Here is a 24,075-nt window from a genome sequence, read left to right as displayed (position 1 = left end):
TGTTGTACACAGAAAAAAGCATCACTCCATGCCTGTGTAATATTAGCATCTTGTCCTTTATTTTCACCCAATTAAAACCCAACTTCATTTGCTCTAGCGCAAACATAGTTCTAAATGACCAATAAGAATAGGAATTATGAAAATAAAAACCGCGAAAATTTAAACAAATACTAGAGTAACTCAAGAAAATCTAAACAATTTCTGGAATAACTCAAACTGCAGAAGGTGGGGATGCAGGGGTTGAACACCATCGAGGTCTACTTGTTGATCGAGTTCTCGATGTGTTAGAATTATTGAGTAAAGTCATTTCGTGCTCTCTTACATTTCAAGAGAAAGGTGACCTAATCCAAGATTTAATATAATGTTGTTTGGTTTACTTAGGTGAACATGAAAGGAATACAAGGGTGTAGATTATACAAATCTTGTCATTACTATTTTCTTTTGTTGTAAAAACACCAATCCATTTAGGACTAAGGCAAAGATTCTTTGGTTACGATACACGAAAACCACAGAGGACAATCACTGTTATAATATTCAACATTCGACTCCAATTGAAGGGTGAAACATGATCAATGATGTGAGCTTGTCATGACTACTATACTCAAATCAAATATCATATATATTTATAATACTACATTAATTATCTACACATCTCAGTTATTATAAATCTTACAATCATCACATTACTCAGATCAAACGATGCTTACTGTGTTAGATTTAGTGGTAAGCAAAAACTACACAATTGGTTTAAATTAGTCTTTTGATCTAGACGTCATGTCCACATCAAATCAACACCTTGTCAAAAAAGATCAAAATTGGGAGGAAAACAAAAACAAAAACAAAAACAACAACAACGTACTAAAATTGAAATTTGATAATATAAAATACCAAAATAACAACACCAAAAATATACAAAAATAAAATTACATTGTTTATCCGATAATACAAAATTACAATAACTATATTATTAATAATGACATATAAAATACATACGTATCTATAATTATAACCTAGTAATAGCTAATCATGGACAACAATGGCTCTACTTCAGCAACTCGTGATAGGGTTGCTTTGGAGTTGAAATGTCTTTTATTATTTTACCTCTATTCATTATTTTAAATAATTCAATATTTGAGCAATAGGTCAAATAAGTTACTGTGCATGTTTAATCAATGGATAACCCTTTTTCCCTTTATTTATTTAGATAAATAATATAAATTTATGAATTGATTTGATACAAACATATCATCGGAATGTTAAAAACTTGTGTGAGACGGTCTCACGGTCATATTTTGTTAGACAAATATTTTATTTGGGTCATTCATAAAAAATTATTACTTTTTATGCCAAGAGTATTACTTTTTTTATTGTGAATATCGGTAGAGTTGACACGTCTCATCGATAAAGATTCGTAAGAACGTCTCACAATAGACATACTCTATCGGAACTTATTTATCAGTAATCTCCTCAAACATACTTTCCTGTTTCGTAGTAGAGAAATGTGTGTGTGTTTCCAACAAAAATAGTTGATTTGAATGCGTATATTTTCTTCAACCATGACATAAAACAAAAGAATGGACCATGTTTTAATAGCAAATCTAAGATTAGCTACCATAAATCATATCGATTGATAATGATCTTGCCCCACATTTGTCGAACCAAAATGAAAAGTGAGGTTAACATTATTTATAGTTTATATATATCACACATCTTCAATCTTTTATTGGCTAATTAGAATGAATTTATGTGGTTATAGTATGTTATCATATTAACATCAAAGTTTGCTTTTTTAAAAAAAGTCATTAAAGAAAGAAACTCTTTTATTTAAAGAACAAGAACATATAATCTAGATTAACTAGGAGGAATCCATATGTCTAAATCATAAGATATTGGTATTTTAAGGGACTTTCTCACCACTCATAGCATAAACTTTATATCAATACACGGTCTTTTGCATCATAATTGCTTTATAAAAGTATATGCTACAATCATCAATATTTATCTGAATTTATTTCATTGTGTTAGATTTGAATTTCAGATCCACATTCAAAATACTAATTAATTGATAAATTAAAATCTATAGTCAAATGGATATATCCAGACAACTAAATAAATATGTTGTTACGGATTTGAAATCTTTAAATCCAGATCCATCGTCAATCCAAATGCAACCTTAGCATTTCTCCCGATATAGATTAGATAATTAATTTTTGCCAATTAACATATATTATCAGTCTCTTGCCCTCTAATAGGAAATTTGAATCATTGTTACACGAAGTTTTGCTTCTAACCAAGTTCAATCCGAGTTCAAATGCTAGACTTACTCAAGTTCTATTCAAGTCGAGCTCGAGTATACGTAAATGCACAACATAAACTTGAGCCATTGGGGTCACTGCTAATCATGTTATTCGAATTACTAATATCTTTAAGCACTGTTTGATACCAATATAGAACGATATATTTTAAATAAATGTTCATTATAAGTTGGTTCGACGATTAATTATTCTATATTATTATTTATCCTTAAAATTAATAGATTAATCATTCAATAAATAATCTCTCATCATTCTATGAATCGAACCAAATAATGCCTCAAAGCATCCTCTAAACTTCTAGTTTTAACGATTATTTATCTGAAGATTTGATATCCGTCCGAATTCATCTAATAAGTCTAACCAAAAGACTACATTACGCTTGGAGCAAATTAATTTTCATTTATATTCTATTATTAGTGAGTTTTGTAACAATCAAATTACAGTAAAATTATGTAACATTCTCAAGTGTTTTAATATATGATTTTCACTTATAATCAACCAAGATCACGATAGAAGAAATTATCGAACCTATATCTTTGCTATTTTTCCAGATTACAATATCTAATGCACTGATTCTTTATAAAAAATTATAAATTAGCCATCAAAACCAGATTAAATAGAATCAAACCAAAAATTCATAGTTTGGGTTAATTATAAAAATTTTATGGCTTTGTTTGATTTTGAATAAATTTTTTAAAACTGATGATATAATCTGATCCGAATTTTTATGTAAAACCGAACCAAATAGTAGTTGACACCCCTAAAAATGATTTTTAGAACAAGAACACTACAAATATCAAATCCCATGGCATTTGCGATTCCTTAAAAAGTTAATGGAACTAAAGTTTAAAATGGCTTTCAAAAAATTTCAAATGCTTAATAAAAATAATTGGTTTTTAAATATATCTAAAATTAAAGGTACTTCAGTTGTGCTGCAACTTGGAGCAACCTATTGAATTGTATAGAACGCGCTGTAACAGAGAGATGATATTTTAACCTCTTCTAGTATCAAAATGGGAGGAAATGTGAATTAATTCATAAATACTGGCATCAACATTCACCAAGATATGGTTTTGTCTCGCAATCTCGATGTTCAGAAATCAAACATAGACTCCACTAGAAAGTAGCAAGAACAAAGACCCGAAACCCTGCCAAAGAACGGTAAACTCGATATCAACAAACAACCAAAAGTTGAAAGTATAACTGTGAGAATAAGATGAATCTTATAGACGTACCAAGAAGACAGATGCGACCGCACCAGTAGTTAGTTCTTTTGCAAGACTACGGTTCTTCCTCGAGGATGTGGCCTCGTAGCTGCATGTAAATGTCAAATATACTAAGACGAGGTAATCGTATAGCTTTGCAATATTTATATAAACGACTCCACTAAAGTGTCATAATCTGAGATCACTGTATTAATTATTTCAGATAGCATGCAACATTCATTAGTTCCTGTGCAAATGTGATGGACTCCTGAGTTAACATTTAACCTTAAATGAACAATCCGTTTATCATATAAACAGAGAATTGCGAACTTCAGTCTTTATGGCATGCCAAGAAACATGCAATAGAAAAGCAGGGTTAAGTTTAGGTAAAGGATAAAGGAGCACATAACCAAAAGACATTACTCCACTCATTAAATAGCTCGGTCAATAGCTTTAAGCACTAGAAAAATAATTGTCAATCGAGAATGCTCCTAGATCCTGCATGCCTATCGAGAATGTTTCATCAAGTGACGGATTTTTTCCCGAAAGTATTAATAAAAGTGTAATGAGGTGATTTCAAAATCCAACCACCACTAATTTTGAAGGTGCGAAAAATAAAGCTATCACCTCTTCAGGCCTGCTTCAAAATCCTCAAGATCCAGTTGACCAGTTCCAATTCAAAGCTATTCAAGGTTGACCACCATCAACGATGAGGACCTTTTATTAAGGGGTGGAAGGCTGCATTTTTTCATAGGTTGGAGAATTTTGCTGAATGTTTAATGTGTCTAATGTATTGTTGTGTTGACGGCCTGGGAACAACATTTTTGCTAATGACAACATAAACATCAAAATTTGTCCACTTAGAAAAGTGAAACGTCCCTCAACTCAATAATGATATTAGAACTCTCCGTTAATACTCATCATGGTTTACTTCGGTGTTAGCCAAAATTTCTATCCATTTAACATGTAACAGATAAAAACTATCCAGTGTAACATTTACAAAGCACATGAATATTATTCAACATCAAACTGCAACCTTTTCAAACTTTGAAAAAAAAAATGAATAAATTTGGATGGTGTACAACAACCAAGCTATGAATCTTAAAAGAAAAGAGAAACCGAGAAAAGAAAGAATCAACACCAACACCAGAATGAATTCCGATGGTACATAACAGGTATGAATGCTGAAAGAAAGATAAACTGCATGCATAAAATATCATGCACCAAGGCCATCGACCCAATCTGATCCATAGTACATTAGTACTGTTGAGATAATCCACAAGATTTGGCATAATTCCATACAGACACACAAAAAGGGGTAGACAGACTGTCCGGGTAGCTTCAAATCATGTAAATTTTGAACAAGAGTAAATACTGTCATTGGCAAGAGACAGATTTGTCACCAGCCATTGCAAATAAGGTGGAATACCACTATTATCAGCAAATCTATAAATTTAACACGCTCCACACCAACCAACTCAAAATAAACACTAAATTAAAGTTCTTATTAGAAAGCAAAGAATTAAACTTCTCTCCAAAATCGTGCAAGAAGGTGTAGATAAAAAATATATATATACGTGGCAGCGATCTCATCCAAAACACAGCTGTATATTTTATATGCATCAAGTGCATGGATCCCCAACAGAATAAACAGAAAATGCTACCAAAAACAAGTTGTGCCAAAATTAGATCCAAAACCAGCATCTAAAATCAAAAGCATCCAGCAAAAATCCAAACTCAACCCATACAATTACAACAGAATCCAAAATCAAGAGAATGAATCCTTACATGAAGAAAGAGGCGGTGACGACGAGCCCAATGGCGAGCATAAAAACGGCGAGTGTTGGGTACCACGCGTCCGGGACGGGGCTTGAGATCGGTTTCGCAGATTGAGCCTTTTTTGAGAAAATCAAATTGAAATTAGCTTCAAGACATTCCGAAAAAACATGTAATCAATCAAAAGATGAGAAATATGTGAGTAAGAACAGCGGAAATCAATGCTCATGAGATTCAAGATTACCATTTCTTCTTCCGAGGGTTTAAGGGAGCGCAGGCGTGAACAACTGATCCGCTGGTCTATATATTCACAAGAAAATCTCTGGACTTTAAAGTCGCTTCTTAATAACGAGAAAAGCGCTTCTTTAATAGCAACACGTTTTTACGTGCCTAAACTTGGGCTGGCATCTTGGTTCGTTACTGAATCCTATATGATGGATGCATTGGGATTCAATTTGTTGGTTTATTTGCAAAATCTAATCAGAAAATTTTTTTTTTTTTTTGCCCAGATTGGATTTGTTATAACTGAATATCGAACCTGAGACATCGTCTCAAATTTGAAATCTTGATGTCAGATAAACTATTTCATATTTTTAGTTGGATACAAAAAAAACTCGAATTAATTTGAATTTAGATGTTATTGATAACTAGAATAAAATCAAATATTATAATTCATGATATGAATATCATTTGCATGCTTATTATCAAACTGACCATTTAATGGTTATAGCGTCTTCAAAGAAAGCAACCCATGTATTGTATGAGAGAAGTGGATCCAAAAACATATTTAGAAATGCTATACTTAACATTTTTTTTATATATATTTTCATTGGAAAAGACAATAAGTACATTTAAATTCGAAGCACATGGATGAAAATTTTACCACCAAAAACATTACATATATGAACATCAAAATGATTCGCTAACGAGACCCCGGCCGCAATCTAAGGAACATCCTATGCTCACTCACGCTACCTCCTTATAGTCGCCTCATCGTCCTCCACAGACGACTGGTGCTGCTGCTGCTGCTTGTTCTCAAAGGTCCGGAGCTCGAATTCCACCTAAAAGATTCCGAATCGTCTCTCCCGGGTTTTGCAGACGAACTCAAAAGCTCCGACATAGAAAGATCTTTCTGGGCATCGAGCCTGTAGTTATAGTCAGATATCGGGGACTGATTAAGCACAAGATCGGGTAATCTATCTGAGTTAGTGCTTTTCCTAGCTTCCATATCTATAGATAAGTCTTCTTCTTTCGTCTCGTCGCACTCGTTGTACACCAGTTTTCAGGCCTGAACAACTTCTCCCATAAAGGGTCTGTGTGATACGTCTGGTTGGGGACACACATCGAAGCAATAGCGGCAACTTTCGCTATGCTGTCGAATGGGAAATTGGGGCCTAAGGATGGGTCGATGATCGACTCTAAACCTTCTCGACTAGTTAAGAGCGGGCGGGACCAAGAAACTAGATTTTCTTGGCCGGGTGGCTGAGACAAGTCTATGGGTTTTTTCCCTGTAAGAAGTTCGAAAAGGACTACGCCATAACTGTAAACGTCGCTTTTTACAAGAAGATGCCCCGTCATTGCGTACTCAGGAGCTACATACCTGGTATGATGCATAAAGGGCGGTTAAAATTCAAAATATTGACACGAAAACAAAAAAAGAGTGCAAAAAGAATATGAAATAATGATAAAATTTCTCCCCGACGGGCCGATGCATGAATTTCCATAAAAACGAGGGCTAAGGAGGTGGGTTCACCATTTCTAATAAATGGCACACATCAAACTTTTTCAACAAGATCTATAAGAAAAGAGTTATACCCGAAGGTTCCCATGACACGGGTTGAAATGTGTCTGTTTCCCTCTTCCAATGCAGTGCGAGCTAAACCAAAATCAGATACTTTTGGGGTATAATCATCTTCCAGTAAGATGTTGCTGGCCTTGAAGTCCCTGTGTATGACTCGGGGGCTTGAATCTTCGTGCAGATATGCTAGAGCTCGAGCAGCTCCGAGGGCAATTTTTAGCCGGGCACTCCAGTCAAGTGGAGCACTTTCCTTGTCAATGCCTGAAAACATGTATGAGAATACAATATTAAACAGCCAATGAAAAGAAATATAAATTGACAGGAGTTACTCAAAAGTTCATACCATGTAAATGAGATTCCACACTGCCATTTGGTATTAATTCATATACTAAACATCTCGTACGATCCTCAACACATATACCCATAAGTTTGACCAAGTTCCTATGATGAAGCCGGCTAAGCATCTCAACTTCCGCTAAGAATTCACGGCCGCCCTGCTGATCATGTCTCTTGAGTATCTTCATCGCAACTTTGGTCCCATCATCAAGCATGCCACTGTAGACCATTCCAAAGCCACCTTCTCCAAGTATTCTTGATTCGTTGAAGTGATCGGTTGCTCTCTCTATATCACTAAAACTAAATGTTTTTGCAGAGGCAGTATAAGCTGCAAAGCTTGAACTCAAGGAGAAAGAAGGAGAACTGGGGCCACTACCGATCATAGATACTGCCTTGCCTACACCATATGCATTATATATTCTCATCAGCTAAATTTTCGAAATATTTTTGTAGAAGTTCATAAACAATTTTTAAATGGAATCATTGTGTCACTATGATGCTCACAACCACTGATTGCTTCCAACCACTGATGAATGTATGCCAAAAAAAGGAAAAACCATATTCTACCTGATGATTTTGCGAGGGTACGGATGGTAGTTGGTGGAGTTGGATTAGATAGGTAGCCACGGTTTCTGTGTTTGTACAAGAAAACCCATGCAATAGCAGAAAATAAGACAAGAATTATGAATACGGATACAATGACTGATGCCAGAATGCCTCTTTTTGGTCCATCATTATGCTGATTTCTCCTTACATCCACCCCAAGGGGTTGCACAGTTCTTGCATTATTGTCACGACCAGGGTATGGGTTACTTCCTACAATGCCAATGGTTGATGGAGGCAAAGGCGGAGAAGGGGGAAGACCTAAGATTTGTAGGGTGGCAACTCAAATGGTGAGGACAAACCATAAACAGATAACCCATTCAAAAAAAACTAGGTCCACATCGTTACCTGGATATCGCACATATATCACGTCATAATCACCAAACAATGATGTACTTATAACCACTTGCTTGTGACAAAATCTTTGAAATGTTAAATATGCTGTTGCGTCATCAAATTTTGCTCCGGGAGGTATCAAATCAATGAGAACAATGGTCTTTTGTGGATTAACTGCATTTGCATTTGCTCCCATGATGCGAACTTGGCTTTGCTTCATATATACTCCAGCAGCAATTTCTTTTGCGAGTTCTGAAACTAAAGGAAAGAAGGTGTATAGTGCTACAGTAAGGCTAAGCCCAACTTGTATTGGCAGCACACAGACGCAGGGAGAGTCAGGAGGACCATATGTTAATGGCTCGGTGCAAGTCAGAGGAGCACAAGCTGTGAAATAAGATAAATGATTGAGTTTGTTGACAGGTAATAGCTAAAGCACCAGAGGAAATCGAGTATGTTTAGGAAGAGAATCTTTTTGAAAAAGGATTCACAATTTTTCTCTTCCCTAAGAAAATTGAAGTTTGGTGAAAAAAACTCACCTTTATGAGGAGGTGGAGGTGGCAGTTCTTGCAACGGGGATGGTGGAGGCATTTTTGCGACTTTTTGTTGTTGATACAGAGGCGGGGGGCATTATAGGAGAAATGAACGGAACTTAAACACAAAGACAGTATTCATTCAAGCACTCATAGTAAAATCAAACCAAAACTCAAAGGCAGCTTTTCTATCACCCATATAGAAGGGCAAAAACAGACAAAAATTACCTTTGGCACGCTCGGGTGGAGATTTTGGAGGTGAAGAAAATATAGGAGGATGGTGATTTCCTGAGGAAGGAATTGGGGCAAGCATCGGAGATGCAGATTGAGAATAGCCTGTCATTTCACATTATTAGACATTCAAGCACAACAACAAGAACAAAATAATAAGCCGTGGTCCGACCGAGTATAAAAAACCTGCAGTTGTGGGTGGTGGAGCATAATGCCAGAAATCAGCCATTGGGCCTGAGCTTGGAGCTGAATGGAGAAAAAATATGCGTCAGATATAAAGTATGACGGTGTTATTATCAGAAAAAACTTTTGGGAGTGTAGAAAAACCTTGTGTGCTTGAAGTAGGAGGGATTAAATGAAACAATGGAGCAGGAGCGGTCTTATAATTCCTTGAATGGCGTGGCTTTTTCAATGGATAAGGCCCCGGAGCCAACTCGGAATATGGATGAGGAGGAGCACTATTAGAATGTCCTGGCAGATTACTTGCTGAAGGAGCTGAACCAGAAGAGGTGCACATTACTAAGTGTTCATTTACTTGATGTCCAGATTATAGTTAGGAAAATAGAAAGTTTTTGACAAACCTTCAGATGAGGAATGGCTTATAGGTGCATAATGAATTATGGTATTAATTACGGGCGATGCAACTGGTATAGCACCTGTTACACTTGGAGGAGGTGCTGATATGGGAGAGGTATCTTGTTCTACCAGAAAAGGACAGTATAGAAGTTGAACTAATAATATCCTCCCTCAACAAAGATGTTTGTAATATCATACAGCGGGAAGCATGTCTTTCAAGAAATATGAACTATAGCAACTGTGATTAAAAATTGTTTTCATACAAAACGGAGTTCATAAATGCTGATAAAATTGCATTTTTTGTTCTTTATCCATGAGAGTGCATAATTGTAGGATTAAAAAAAAACAAACAAACAAAAGTTCACCCTTGTTACATAATAATTTTACAACCCTCAAAGCAATTTTCATTTCACCAAGATGCTCAAGTGATACCAAAGTTAAACTTCAATGAATTGTCGCTTACTCCCCAAGATTTATGAGATTCCATTGTGGTCAAAGAAGATTCAATGTTTTTTAGTGAAAAAGTGATTGAGGCAACATTCATCCATTTAGCTCAACTTTACTTTATGGTAGTTGGTTGCTGCACAATGCAGCTGAACTAGAAGACTCAAATAGCAATTGTGCTGATAAACTTGAAAAAATTACACTAGTCTCACCTGGTGGGCTGGATGGTGTTTCTTCAGACAATATTGGATCAGCAGGTGGGAAATTTCCAGGAGATGATGGAGGTAAAGACATGTCTTGCACCATGTGATCGACTCGTCAGACAATCATCTTTAAGGAAGATTTGGTTGAAGATTTACTCAAACGGTTTTTTTGAACAATAATGTAGTGAAAAAACTCATACCAGGTGGAAGGGATGGTGGTTCTTCAGGCAAAAAGTAGTGTGAAGGTGGCGGACTGCCTAAGTTACTCATTGGTGCTGATGCATTTGATACTGTATTTCAAAATATCCAATATTAGGTGAATTTCACTGCAGGGTAAAGAATCATGAGGTCAGAACAAATTATCAGCTTTTAACAACCTGGAGCTATTGGTGAGTGGGGAGCATTATTTTCAGGTGCTGTAGTTGGACGAGAATTTGGCGGAGCAGATCTTGGCTCCGATGATGAACTACTAGAAGGTGGAACACTTGGTACTGCGTACTGAAAATCTAAATCATATCGAACCAATATAAATTGATAAGACTTCATATTATTACTAGTTACGACTAGTTACCTGGAGCATCCAACACAGAGGGAGGGGGAACATGTTCTGTGTGCGAAGGCTCCTCTGGAGGAGGTACCGGTGGCATGACTGGGACAGGATGCTGAATAGATGTGGTGGGTGGAACAAGAATATTTGGAGGTGGTGTTGAAAGAGGACTCGGGCGTGGGGAAAAGTTAAGACCTTTTGTTGATTGAGGAACTGGTCCAGAGCTGCGAGGAGGAGTTATGAGTGGAGGTTGGAAACCTGTCCCTGAAATGGTGATACATATGCAAGTTAATTTAATATCACATGTTGCGTTGAAAATTATAATGCATTTATGAATACAAATACTACCATAGGATGGAGGATCTGTAACAGGTGCTACGCTGATTAAGACATTTTCGTCATACAAAATGTCAGGCATTCCTTCTCCATTTGGAAAACCTTCAGAAAATAAGGAAAGAGGCAAAATTATGAATATGCAAAATCAAAACAATACAAACTAGAAATAACAAACTTCAGGACGTTTGCCAGTAGAATTTATAAAATCGGATATCATACATTTCATTGTCAATGATCCAGAATTCTATTTTTACAAGAATAGAGTCGCAGCCGAATTTTTATGCACTCCAGGGAGATGGAACAAACAACTTGTGTATATATATGAGCCCGGTCTTTGAAATTTAATACGCACATATCTGCTAATGGGGGAATAACTTCGGCAAGTACGCATTGAACTTCGATTAGTCTGTGGTCAATGTAGCCTAGCAAAATCTTTCAACTATCAAAAGGCCAAGCTTACGAAATTAGAAGAATGGCCACTAAAATTTGAAGGCATTTGTTACTACAACAAGATATTTGAGGCAATTCAATGATCTGGATCCTTCACATTTCACCGACAAATCTTTAAGGGGTTGTAGCATGGAATTCCAATTCGGTGCAACGAATCTCTCTACATAAACTACAGAAAGTCAGAACTTGTGCTGGCAAACAAACTTGAGAACGTAGAAAGCTTCAGGAAAGAAAAATAGATGAAGATTTTGAGCAATGTGCGAAATTCAGAATTCACAATCATATTTGATATCCACCCTTTACTTCCAAACATTTAAAATAAATAAATAAATAACAATAACAACTAATTCCTAGACACAAGTAGGACATGCATTAGCTTGATGTCGCCAAAACTAAATCAAAACGGCGGCAAGCCTCCAAACTAGAACAATCAAACCAATTGTTCCCAACACTAAGGGAAACAAGGGCTTCTCGGATCTTTGGATAAAACTTTAAGCAGAACGAACTGAAATAATTACCAGCAAGTGCGTGAATCGCCATAAAACAAGTAAAGGCACAGACTTTCATCACCAATCCAAGAACTTGCAGCAGGATCACCCCCATCTCACCCAAAAATAGAAACAAGAGAAATGGAAACCCCTCCACTCAATCTCAATGAAAATCCATTCATCAAGAGGCTACATAGCATCAAAATAAGGGAAGCCCAAAAAACTCTTCCTCACAAAGAACAATGCACTTTCTGAAATCAGTGCAATAAAGATAGATGTCTTCAAGCAAAAACAAAAGGGGTTAGATTAAAGATGGAGACCTACTGGCAGAAAGAGTAAGAGGCAAGCAAAACACAAGAAATAAGGAGGGTCAGTTGCTAGCAAAAACGCAATCAAACACAGGATGATACCACGAAAATAAACCAAGAAAATAAATATTTTCTCGTTCTGATTAAATGGGCGTTGCAGAAATTTAGAACCGGATAAAAACAAGATATGGGAGGGGAGCTGTGAATAAATGAAAGATTCGAAATTTTCCAGGCCGAACACAACAAACAAGTGAGAAACAACCGTTTCCACTGACATATTTGCAATTAAAGAAAAGTGTGCATAAAAAGCTAGCAATATTTAAACATTTCTAGTAAAGGGAAAAAAAAAAGAACAAACTTGTTGCAAGCGAATGTCAGTAGCTGGTAAACAGCGACAGCCATGTTTTGTTTTTGTGCAAGATTTTGTGAATTTATCCCTCCTACTGACTCACATGCACACATGAGACACAGAGATGGAGCGTCTGAGAGGGATTCTGTTATATTTAATTATTATTAATTAATTACTAATATTGTATATTATTTATCATGTTCTTGACTGGAAAGAGATTAGATTTCTTTGATATCGATTGCAATTAATAGCCAATTAATGAGATAGTTGCATGAAAAGAAAGAAGGGGAAGGGTCTCATAATAAGAGCCCCATTGAATTTTTGTAATCTCAGATACTTTTTTGTTGAACCCCAATTATTTGATGATTTTATACAATAAAGTGTTTTTTAAAATATAATTACTTATAACAAAATTCTAATAGAATGTTACTATTGAAATAATGATGTACATTTATTTGATCATACATATTTATGCTTTAAAAACATATAAGATTTGTCAATTGACTGCACTAATTTCACCATTATATGTATCAGGGACAAGTTCAATAAGCAAATCAACTTTAATCATCGCAGAATTTGGAATTTTTTAAGCATAATTACGTAATAAATACAATCATTATCTTCAATCCATAAATTCTAAACTTTACTCTGAAAAAGATTCACATAATTTTCTTTATTATTTTATTTACAATTTTTTTTATCCAAAACGAATATTTTATTTATAAAAATATTTTAGACTAATTTAGTGTTTCATTATTGAAAAAAAGGATTCTTCATTTTCTTTTTTTTTAAGCAAGAAAAGAGGGAATAATATTATGAAAAATTTAACCTTCTTAATTGGGAATGAGCCAAGTGTTGTTTAAACAATAATGATAGTAATTAAACTAACAATAATTGGTCAAAAAACTTGTAAGAGAAGAGGCTTAAATTAATGAATTCCTTGACTCGCTTCTTTTTTGTGTATCGGGGGATTTGAAGTGTTCATGTTTACACGTGGGAATTGCTCTTTGACACCTCAAATATTAATGGGTCAATAAATAAATGAACGAGGCAAATCAATTAATTGTTGCCGAAAAGAATTTCGCCGATATAGCGGAAAACATTTATTCAAACATGTGATTGGATTATTTTGATTAGGATCTTAGTCCCCCATGCTTAGCATCTTTGGTCGTGTATCCTACTCTGATGTATTTATTTTACAAGGTTTTTGTTTTGGAGAGACTTTACAAATTCATTTGTTCTTTGAGCAGGTCTTTTGTGAAACGATTTCACGAATCTTTATCTGTGAGACATGTCAACCCTATCGATATTCACAATAAAAAGTAATATTTTTTCATGGATGACCCAAATAAGATATATGTCTCACAAAATACGACTCATGAGACTGTCTCACACAAATTCAAGATCTAAATCTGTTTTGGGAATATGTAAATCATGGAAACAAAATAATAAATAAAAAAAACTAGGGGCAGAGCCACCTGTTTGGACCTGTCTTCAAACGAGGCACTAAATAGTAACTCAACCGACCTAATTTTCATTATAGGACCGACTGACTCAACTGATCTGACTCGTTGCCGCTCCAAAACCTAACAATGAAACAAAAGGTTTAAAATTTTATTAGCAGTAATGTTTATAAATAATAAATAATAGAAAAAAGTAATTACGTTAGTTATTATTAAAGACTAAACAAATGAAAGTAATTATTTACACATTCAGCAAATTAATTATGTGAATTAGTTTTAAAATTATTGACTTAATAAAAAAAACATAAAATGATAAAATGGCTAGTTTCGAAAAATAAATTAAATTGATAAAATGCCTCGATGCGGGGAAAACTACCCCTTTGCATATGAAGCTGGAAGAACATATCAAAATGACCAAAGGAGTAACAGTCCAGATCCCGATGATCCATAAATTCATGTAGAGGCCATTGAGCCAATTACACTACAAAATAAGACGTAATCAAAATTAAAGCATTGAACACCGCATGCGCGCACACACAAAACACAGCACACTCTTTCCAAAGTGAAAGTCAAACCCTCGTGGACTATTTTTTTACAAGAAACGAAGTCAATTAATAAATATAGAATTTTATAATCATAGGGGGAGGGCAAGACATCCTCCTGTACAAACTTGCAAATATTTTAGAGTTTTTATCTTGACGTAAAAAATACAAGTATCTTTAAGATAAGGCAAACAAAAAAGGATCCAAAAATAATCAAGGAATCAGGGAAATGGTGAAATGTGGATTTCAATTGACAGTAGCCAGCAGGCGTCGGTGGGTTTTACAACTAATGATGGTTGTTTCCGAAATGGGTTGCAAGTTGGAGATGTAGACTGCAAAGTTTGGTTCAAATATTCAATAATAATGCAAATCGGTCCAAAGGAAGATTTTTACATCGTAATTTCATAAATCAATTACAAGCAAGGGTTTTAAAATTCTTTAAAAAATTGATTATGATTTTTTTTTTTTTTTCAAATGGAGTTTTCATATTCTCATTCGAACCGAATCAATTTAATTATATTACGAATTTGTTTATTGCGCATATTTTAGACCAAATAAATATAATTAAAATTCGAAAAATTTAGGTTTTTCTATAAATTATAAATTTTGTGTAACATACATAAAGTATTCTAATATATGATTTTATTTATAATAATTTTTTTAACGATCAAATAAAATGTTTATTAGACTTCTATTAAATGTCAACTTTTACATATCGGAAGTAGAAATAATCAATTTTTTAAGGGATAGAAATAAGCATTTGGTTGAAAGAGTTGTCAAAACTTGTTATTTCGTCTTCGAGATCGGTAAAACCCCACTCCCCAAATATGAAGAGGAAGATTGCCGTTTTACTCGAGTAAATCTCTTGTGTCTCACGAATCTTTACCTGTGAGACGGGTCAACCTTACCGATATTCACAATAAAAAGTAATACTTTTAACATAAAAAATTATATTTTTTCATGGATGACCCAAATAAGATATTCGTCTCACAAAATACGACCCGTGAGACCGTCTCATATAAGTTTTTGTCCAAACCCTTTTTCTATATATATATATTTTTTGCACTTGTTTTTATCAAATTTTCGAATATCATTGAACTTATCACTAATTTTTTTTGGAATCATTTTGTCTGAATGATGATGTATTAGTTGATTACAAATATTAATTTCATTCAATATAATATCATATATCTTTTATCGTCTCGTTCCATTAACTAAATGACTTATTATTTGATGAAGATTAATTCATAACTTGGATAATGCCTTTTGAGGTTATAAATAAACCAGTATTAGGTTTGAATAAATACTATGGCTGTATGCCCGTTTGGGCCCGATATATATGGGCTTTTGAAAAATGAAGTCCAAATTCTAAGCCCATTACAACAATATTTACATCACTATTTATATTATACGATTTTGCTATAATATCATGAGATTTTGTATTTAATATGCAATAAGATTTTGATAAAATGAATTTTTGTATTGAATTTTTTGTGGTGTAAAAAGATTTTATTTTTTAAAGTTTGATTAATGAGGGTTATTTTACAAATTTCCCTAAAAACTGTACATAAGACCTTAAAATTTAATATGAATATATGGATTCAACATGATTGGGATTTGATTTTTTTGGGGCTCTAAATCGAACAGAGATTTTGGTTACAATTATAATTTCGGCTTCGAGAAAACACAATTTCGGTCTTTCAGAGACGGATCAAAATTCGGTTTACAGTTCCAAAAAAATCGTAGTTTCACATTAACTCGTGTACTTCACTAAATCGATTTTTCACAATCTGAATTTTTAAATAAAAAAAGATGCCGTGGTCAATATCGGAAAATTAAACCCATGGGAGTGAAATTAAATGGTCTAAAAAAAATGTTTGATTTGGATTTCATTTCGATTGTTTATGGGCAAAAACTTGTGTGAGACGGTCTCACGGGTCTTATTTGTGAGACGGATCTCTTATGTGGGTTATCCATGAAAAAGTATTACTTTTTATGCTAAGAGTATTACTTTTTATTGTGAATATCAGTAGGGTTGACTCGTCTCACAGATTAAGATCCGTGAGACCTACTCTTGTTTATGGAAGATACAGAAATCTTTGTTCATTGTGCTTTTTTCAAAAATAAATCTTTTTTTGGAGAACTTTCAAATTGGCCTAACTCAAGAATTTATTTTCTCCAAGTGTGATTTTTTATTTAGAACTGATTTCAATTTTCAACCTAGCTACAACCCTAATGTGTCCACTTTAAGTGGCATCAAAGTCCATATGTTCACAACATTATAAAGTCTAAAGAGAATTATCATTGTGTCCAAAAATCAAATCGCCTAAGAAAATATGTAATCGTTAAATTTTGTAACTCGAAAAAATTTAATCAGCTTCGCGAGGCGGCGTATTGGTCTATATATACTTATAAATTATATTTTTTTAATAAATTTTTTTTATATATTTAACATTTTAGTTTTGGGGAAAAAATTATTTCCAACTTAGGAAAAGGGCTAATTTTTTAATAAACTTTTGACATCTCAGGGCAAAGGCACTCGTGCAATAAAGCTGGATAAAAGTAATTGCCATAGACGTAATAATTATTTTTATGTTATGCACGCATGCATAGAAACATAATAATTTCTTGTCTATAATGCTAATAATTTGCAAACTTAGCACGTGAAATTGATTAGGGACATGATTATCTAATTGCCTTTTCACATATAGATATAATGATTTTGGAATATATACACAAGATTTTTGGTTTTACAAGTCTTTGCTCCACATTTGGAAAGCCAACCATTTAAAGCTAAACATATACGATAATAGTTCATGTAAATCTAGAATTAAAAAAATGTAATTTTCCGAAGTTGAATAATAATGAAGGACCTCTAGTCCTCTACGCAAAACGTGTATGATCCTATGGCCACCAGCACAACGAGCCAAAGTATATGGGCGAAATTTCCTCAAAATGAGTGTATGAGTTGATCGAATAGGTGAGTGTACGATCAATTGTCAGAAGTTCGATTTCTCCCATCAACACATTGTTGAACGAGTTTGTCACACAAAGTTTCTCCATTATGGTTTATCTGACTAACGTGATTTGCAGACTATATTGTGTTAAGTCAAGAATTTATCCAGTACGTACCGACATGTAACGTACGTGGATTTTGAAAAAAGTATAATGGCCGATAACCCCATGTATAAAATTTATTAATCTTTGAAAAGATCGTGTTAAAATCAGACTTATAACCTCTGTAAAAAGGGAAAATGTACATCATTTTTCAAAACACAGTTTTAAAATGCTTTTAATTTTATATGAGGAGGTTTCATAATTTTTTAATATTTCGCATGAGTTATAACTACAGTTATCCTACATAATTTCAAATGACTTTTCAAACTATTCAATCCAAACATATTTGAACAAACCATCATTTAAAAATTGACCTCGATTATCAACGAACTTAAAATTAGTAATCTTAGTTCATTCAAATTTAACCAACTCCTTCCATTTATTTGGCATAGTCCAATCCACCCTAATTTTTTAAAAAAAGTTGAGGGAGAAAACTATAATAATTGAGTTTCGAACACGATATCTCATTCCAAACTTAGAACTTTTGCGACATACGAGCAATAAATCATCGGACAGTCCATCACAAGTTCATTTCAAACTTTTACATTTTCGTTATTTTTTAAAAATGTTACCATTATAAATATTATGTGTCAACTGTCAATTGAACATTAATTGCACACACACATATATGGCAAGATAAATAATATACCCCTAACTCCTAACGACTTTATATTAACAAATTGACGTGAAAGGTGATTTAATCGCTAGTTTTTGTGGGCTGCTCTCAGCTCTAATGGAGCATACAATTAATGTACAAGGTCAAAATCATTGAAAATTTGAATGGAAACATGCGACACTTCCTTAACATATGGAACTTTAAAATTTAAAAACATAATAATAAAATATATATATATATATACTGTCGCTGAATACCTAAATCATCCTTAATTGAATTAATATTCTCTATGCTACCACCTAATTTATGGATTTTGCCACATAAATTAAATTATTTCTATTTAAATAATGTTACTCCCAATCACTCCACAACTAGCCTATTACATGAAAATTATGACAAATCCCTTGTAATTTTTTAGTACTTGAACTTGTTCCAAACTTTCTTCGACTCCTTATATTGTTTTTGTCCGTTCGTGTATGTCTGTTGGTTAAGTTGTCTTTATGGGTTGATGAAATACAACACTTAGAGTAATATCTCAATCGTGTATATAATGACCTATATTTCAAAACATATATAATATTAATGTTGATAGTGTTAATATGACAAAACATGCATCAACCCTAGCTCGAACTCAACCGTTTTCATCATTTACATGTCTTTATTGGGTAACATGTTTCTTGAATTGTTATGTATCTTATACCTGATTCAGATGATACATGACTGAGTTTATACGTGCAGTAATTATGTTTGATTTGATTTAAGAAGCTGGAAGACATATTTCGACCACGATTCCAAAGGCAAAATATCGACTAGGTTTCTTTCATCACATATATAGGTATTCTAGGTAAAACCTAAGAATGCAAATTCATCAAAATTCATCGTAATTTTTCAGGCCGCATTTCTTTTTTTCGAAATCCGAATTTAGAACTATATTTTTAGGTTCATCAAAAAAAAAAAAAAAAACTATATTTTTAGGATAATCTTTGGTAGCGATATTTAATATGAATTTAAATTCACGTCACTCTCGAAATATTTTATACGAATCTATCATATCTAGAGTATTGTCTAGTTATAATTATTCATATAGATATTGCATACGTATGCTAAATTAATTTCTTGGTTGAGAGATTCTTTGGTTAGTCATATGTCAGATGAGTGCTTCTCACACGAGACAAAACGTTTTAGAGCAATTTGTGAATATTATCATCAAGAGGTTGATAATTACTTGTTCCATCCAATTATCTAGAATTTTAATTTGACCAACAATTTATTTGTCAAGACGGGTGAACATGATTTGATTAAGCAAAAATTTAATTTTAATTATCTTAGTTTTTAAAATAAAATGAAAATATATAATAGTTCCATGAATAATCAAAATTGTAAACTTTACAAAGTTGAATTAATATTTGCAATTCAATTTTTTTATCACTTTCCTGCATATGTTCTCTATTTATTACTTTCTCCATCTCAAACATATACACATCTTATTTTTCATTTGTTCGAATTATATAATCAAATTTCTATATTTATTTGTAATTTTCTTATTCTTACCAATACACTCATATAGATAAATGTATTAGTTACTTCTAGCAATTTTTTATACACCATTAAAACACTAATTAATAAGGATAAAATAGTATATATGTTTGTACAATTGGTTATTCCAATGATATCCCGGACGGACTTTGTATATTTTAGCTGAAAAATCAGAATATTTTCAAGTTCTAAATAATTTAACCACTAAACTGCTCCACTAGCTTATATAAATTCATCATTGATCGTATGATCGATTCTTGTGTGAAGTATATTTCTCATTGAAATATTGTGTGAGATATGTTCTGGGCAAAAATTTGTGTGAGACGGTCTCACGGGTCGTATTTTGTGAAACGGATCTCTTGTTTGGGTCATCCAGGAAAAAATATTACTTTTTATGCTAAGAGTATTATTTTTTTATTGTGAATATCGGTTATTTGGGTCATCCATAAAAAAATATTATTTTTTATGCTAAGAGTGTTACTTTTTATGTTAAAAGTATTACTTTTTATTGTGAATATCGGTAGGATTGACCCGTCTCACAGATAAAGATTCTTGAGACCGTCTCACAAGAGACTTATTCTATGTTCTGAGAGTCAGTTTTTGTTATTATCTCCCTCAAATCTCTGCATACTCCTACATATAATTCGATTTACCTTCTTCTCTTAGACAAGAAACCTCATACTCATATAGAAGGTTTTATCATTTTAGTTATTGGAGATAGTATACATCTTAACTACTTACGTAAGCTGCAAAGTACAATAAATTTCTTGTTCGTGTGATCTTTGAGTCAAATCATCAAAGATTTGAGTTGAATGTTTCATTTCAATTTTGTCCTTTGTCTGGGACATAAAAATATGCGAATCCAATCTAGATTATGTTTTTTTTAAAAAAAAAAAAAAACATGCAAGGAAAACATGGAAATTTGAATGGTTTGATCGAGTTGCGATTAAAATCACTATGAAATATCAAAAATGAAAATTACATTATTGTAGTCTACAGAGGTTGTTCTTGAATTTATGTATCGATTTTAGATAATGAATTTCACAAGATATGCTTGTAAATGATATTCAAATTCATTGTATCTTGGACGACCCTTACTTACATAGTAGTTTTCAAGTTCTTACCCAAAAAAATTATACATTAGCAAATAAAACACTTATAAAATAGGAGACAAGAACCAATAAAATATACCAAGTGCTCAAGGGGATATGTTACGTATTTTGGTGGGACAAGATTGACATGGCAATTATGGTTAGAATTTGACTTTTAAGACAACGTAATCTTACAATGATCGGGAAAGAGAACATGGGGACGTTTCCACTTCATTTCCTCCATATTTCTTCTCTGATTATTACTCTTCATGGCTGCATCGATACGTCAAATCTCGATTGAATATTTGTTTCAAAGATTCTTTAATTATTGCCATGTATCATCACTCGTACGTGAACCAAATTTTGTAATACAAAGTGTTTTCCCACCTAAGAAGTTTGTTCATGTATATAGTTTTTTTTAGTGGTATATATATTAGCCAAAGTAGGTTAGATTTTGATTATATGTGTTTTTGTATTCAATTTTGAGCTCGGAATTTGTTGAGATTGTATCTGAATAGATATGATTAGTCAATAGAATTAATTGGTTTTGAAATGAAACCAGTTTCTATAGTTTATAAATGTGTCCAGATTGTACGCAAGTGACTTTGAAAACTCATGACTTAAGATTTTATTCATCTAAATAAGTCGAATAGTTTAAAAATTCACGATTTTAAATGTCTCAAAACAAACACTTAAATTAATTTGGTGTCAAGATTGAGAATATTTATATTAGACATTTAGTTTATATGAGTAATGGCTAGGATTGTAAATGAACTGAATCGAGTTTAACATGGAAAAAAAATTAGGCTCGAGTTCGAGTTCGGCTAGAACATGTTTGCAAGTTACTAAAAAATACATGCTCGAAATATATTCATTTAATTAATATATAATCATATTATAGAAACAAAATATTAAATTTCTCGCACTCTTAGTAATGACTTAGATATCAATTTCATTAAAAGTATAGATTCGAAGAATGCATCGAGTTCATGTGATTGTAGTGAAGAGCAATAATTATCCATACATGAAAGTAATTTAAACATGAATTTCTAGATGATGTACTTTTTATGAAAAATTGTTTTTATGATAATGTATGTTTTTTTGCTTTGGGATTTCGATATTCTTCAGATTGACCGTTTTTTCCTACCCTCGTTGCCAAAATCCATCTTCTCCAAATTTGCGAGTTTAATTGGTATTAGCAGGTCGGACGGTTGAGTCTCCGAGATGAAAGTCGGAGTGGCTAGTTCATTAGAATGTAATCGTTGAAAAGAAATGTATATATATAGACATTTTGTGCTCCACAATTCTTCATTCTAAGAGCATATCATTTGGAAAACACGCAGACTTGAATTTTTTCCTCCAAATTGTCTATGTATTCCAATAGTAACAACTCTAGCTCGACAAGTGAAAACAAAGTCCAAGTTGAAGTTGATGACAAAGACTATGATCCGGGAAAAGATCTAATGTCAAGTATATACTTCAAAATAGCCGACAAATAGTTGAATCATGTCAAAGTAATAACGTGATGCAGCGAAGAAGGATGTTTATCCAAAGAAATTGTGAAGTTGGGCATGCGAGGCTCTTTAATTATTATTTATCTACAAACCCGGTGTATCTAGATCAAATATTTCTAAGACGATTTCGAATGCGAAGAGAGTTATTATTTAGCGCAGTTAATGCACTTGAGAATCGTTCATCGTATTTTCAGCAGAGAGACGATTCTGTGATAAGAAAAGGCTTGTCACTAATACAAAAATGCACGGCTGCAATTCGTCAATTGACTTATGGAGTCTCAGCTGACCATCTTGATGAGTACCTAACCAAGGGTGAATCAATTACCATCAAGTGTCTTTTCAAGTTCTGCGGATATGTGGTTGAACTATTTGGTGATCGATATTTGACAAGGGCAAATGATGTTGAATGTCTTCTTCAAATGTGTGATGTGAGGCACGACTTCCCTGGAATGTGGGGCAGACTTGATTGCATGCACTCTGAATGGGAAAATTGCTTATTTTCTTGGAAATGCCAGTTTACAAGAGGTCATGGGTCACCAACAATCGTGCTTGAAGCTGTTGTGTCTCGATTTGTGGATATGGCATGCATTCTTTGGTGTCGCAGGTTCACGTAATGATATTCACATTCTCATATTCAATAACGTCTTGCGAGGAAATGCCATGTAGATTAACTTCCCAGTCAAGGAGACTGAATATACAAAGGATATTATCTAATATATGGAATGTATCCGGAATGAGCTATTTTCGTGAAAGCTTTTCCTTGTCTAGAGGATCCCAAAAGGATGTTGTTTAAGAAAAGTTATGAAGGTGCAAGAAAAGATGTTGAACGAGCATTTGGGGTGTTCCAAGCTTGATGGACAATTGTCGGAGGTCCGGCTCATCATTGTTACATAAAAAGCTAAAATATATTATGTTATCATGCATTATTTTGCACAACATGATTGTTGAACACGAGGGGGTCACGTGAAAAATTGGTATAACGATGAAGGTGACAAACCCCCACAAACCGTCCAGGGCTCAAACCGATTATTTCTTTATTATCTCCGGACAAATTCCGAAATATGTGACAGTCATGTGCATCACCAACTTCATGCCGACTTATTTAAACATATTTGTTCACAATATAACAAAAATCTTTGAATTGGTATTTTACAACTTCTCTTCACAAAATAAGATTAAATCAACATTTAAATTGTGTAAATAAATTTGAAATTATATTTATTTAATGTATAATAAAAGTAAAGATAAATGAGTGGACAGTCGAAATTCAAAAATAATTATTGTTAAAAGGAACATAAGAGAATAAATATATTAATATAATGTGTAGGTGTTACGTAAATATTAACAGTTTTTATGAGATGATAG

The 24,075-nt window shown here is 33.3% G+C and overlaps 2 protein-coding genes and 1 pseudogene across 2 annotated transcripts; 1 reads left to right on the top strand and 2 right to left on the bottom strand.

Moving 5' to 3' along the window:
* Window positions 1–3,195: 3,195 nt before the first annotated feature.
* On the bottom strand, window positions 3,196–5,688 carry LOC142546076 (uncharacterized). The gene is made up of 4 exons (XM_075653579.1): window positions 5,541–5,688; window positions 5,309–5,415; window positions 3,551–3,629; window positions 3,196–3,463 (listed from the first exon to the last, which is right to left on the bottom strand). The coding sequence occupies exons 1-4, from the start codon at window positions 5,541–5,543 to the stop codon at window positions 3,416–3,418; spliced, it is 237 nt and encodes a 78-aa protein (XP_075509694.1). The 5' UTR covers window positions 5,544–5,688; the 3' UTR covers window positions 3,196–3,415.
* Window positions 5,689–6,090: 402 nt separating this feature from the next.
* On the bottom strand, window positions 6,091–12,927 carry LOC142546075 (uncharacterized; annotated as a pseudogene).
* A 9,914-nt stretch (window positions 12,928–22,841) lies between these two features.
* LOC142547840 (uncharacterized) lies at window positions 22,842–23,324 on the top strand. Its single transcript, XM_075656305.1, has one exon. It carries the CDS (start codon window positions 22,842–22,844, stop codon window positions 23,322–23,324), a length of 483 nt encoding a protein of 160 aa, XP_075512420.1.
* Window positions 23,325–24,075: the final 751 nt, after the last annotated feature.

This window comes from Primulina tabacum, chromosome 5, assembly GCF_025594145.1.
Source record: "Primulina tabacum isolate GXHZ01 chromosome 5, ASM2559414v2, whole genome shotgun sequence".
In the NCBI taxonomy this organism is placed as follows: Eukaryota; Viridiplantae; Streptophyta; class Magnoliopsida; order Lamiales; family Gesneriaceae; genus Primulina; species Primulina tabacum.
This window is presented reverse-complemented; position numbering and strand designations above follow the sequence as displayed.